The 2008-nt window shown below is 60.1% G+C and overlaps 1 protein-coding gene across 1 annotated transcript in view; it reads left to right on the forward strand.

Moving 5' to 3' along the window:
• The window catches only part of PEAK3 (PEAK family member 3), a 10680-nt gene that overhangs the window by 4085 nt on the left and 4587 nt on the right, over window positions 1–2008 (forward strand). Inside the window, exon 3 of the mRNA XM_017507479.2 lies at window positions 259–788. Coding sequence (XP_017362968.1) covers window positions 259–788 — 530 coding nt within the window. The remainder of the gene's footprint in view (window positions 1–258; window positions 789–2008) is intronic.

The raw sequence follows: 2008 nt of genomic DNA on the forward strand, positions 1-2008 counted from the left end.
TAACAAATTTAAAAAAAAATTTTTTTTCAGAGACAGGGTCTTGCTGTGCTGCCCAGACTGGTCTTGAACCCCAAGCGAGACTGATCCCCCTGCCTCAGCCTCCAGCTTCCTAAGTGCTGGGGTTACAAGCATGAGCCAACGGCGCCCAGCCTTATTACTTCCATGTTAGACATGGGGAAACTGAGGCTCAGAGGTGGAGTCACATGTCCCATTCCCGCTCCGCCTGTCCTCAACCCTCCCCACTGTCTCCCCCTGCAGGTGAGGTCCGTGCCCACCTGCTGCCCTCCAAGGCCTGCCGCCCCCGGACCCCTGGGTCCCCCTCCACCGACCCACAGCCCCTGCCCCCACCCCTGCCCCAGAAGATCCTAACCCGGACGCAGTCACTGCCCACGCGCAGGGGCCTCCACCCCAGCTCCACCCAAGTAAAGCCGCCCCGGAGGCCCCTTCTGGGGTCCCACAGTGTGGACGAGAGCCAGGCCGAGGCGGGACCAGCAGGTCTCCCTGCAGAGCTGACCTTCGGTCTAGCGGACGCCCCTCTGCACCTCTCCCTCCGCGATCTGCACAGCCCCGAGGCCGTGCTGGCTGCACTGGCTGCCCAGCAGCTGGAGGGCCTCCGTGCCATCTACGCCCGGCTCCGCGCCCGGCTCATGGGAGGCCACCCTGGGCCCTGCCGCCCCGGCCACAGCTTCCGCCTCCTGGACAGCTCGCCCTGCGCGGAGAGCGGGGACGCCCTGTACTACCGCGTGGTGCGCGTGCACGAAGAGGCCTGGCACATCCTGGTGGCCAAGGTGAGCCCCTCGCCCCACCTTCTCTGAGGCGTCCCTTCCCATCTTAGCATAACCCAGGGCTTGTTTCGCCCAGCCTCGTGTTAGTTCCACCGCACGTGGAAGCCGGGCGCGGTGGCTCACGCCTGTCATCCCAGCACTTTGGGAGGCGGAGGCGGGCGGGTCACTTGAGGTCAGGAGTTCGAGACCAGCCTGGCCAACATGGTGAAACCCTGGCTCTACTAAAAATACAGAAATTAGCCAGGCGTGGTGGCAGGCACCTGTAATCCCAGATACTTGGGAGGCTGAGGCTGGAGAATCGCTTGAACCTGGGAGGCGGAGGTTGCAGTGAGCTGAGATTGGGCCACTGCACTCCAGCCTGGCGAAAGAGTGAGACTCCCTCTCAAAACAAAACAAAAAGGCGAGGCGCGGTGGCTCACGCCTGTCATCCCAGCACTTTGGGAGACCAAGGCAGGCGAATCACCAGGTCAGGAGTTCGAGACCAGCCTGGCCTGTATGGCGAAACCCCAGCTCTACTAAAAATACAAAAAATAGCCAGGCGTGGTGGCGTGCACCTGTAATCCCAGCTACTTGGGAGGCTGAGACAGGAGAATCGCTTGAACCCAGGAGGCGGAGGTTGCAGTGAACCCAGCCTGGGCAACAGAGTGAGACTGTCTCGGGGGAGGGGAGAAAAAGGAATACTGGAGACTGGGTGGTGGGTAATTTATAGAGAAAAATGCCTTAATTGCCTCCTGCGTCTGGTGGCTTCGGCTTCTGGAGAGGCCTCAGGAAGCTTCCCGTCATAGTGGAAGGCGAAGGTGGGAACAGGAGGAAGAGCAGGGGGAGGGCCACACATGGGGACCAGACCACGGGAGAACCCTCTCTATCCCAGCCACAGTGCTGAGCCACCCACAATAAACCACCCCCAAGAGGCAGTCCCCTCCCACCAGGCCAGGCCCCACCTCCAACACGGGGGTTACAGTTGCCATGAGAGTTGCTGGGGACACATCCAAACCATATTAGACTTTACTGTTTATTTATTTATTCATAGAGATGGCGTTTCACCATGTTGGCAAGGCTGGTCTCAAACTCCTGGCCTCAGGTGATCTGCCCACCTCGGCCTCCCAAAGTGCTGGGATGACAGGCGTGAGCCACCGTCCTGGGCCGGACTTCAATGCTTATTTTGCAACTAACAGGTGAATCATCATGAATCATCGCAGTCAACCCAGGAAACCATGTTTCTT

Source organism: Cebus imitator, unplaced genomic scaffold (assembly GCF_001604975.1).
Source record: "Cebus imitator isolate Cc_AM_T3 unplaced genomic scaffold, Cebus_imitator-1.0 Scaffold375, whole genome shotgun sequence".
NCBI lineage: Eukaryota > Metazoa > Chordata > Mammalia > Primates > Cebidae > Cebus > Cebus imitator.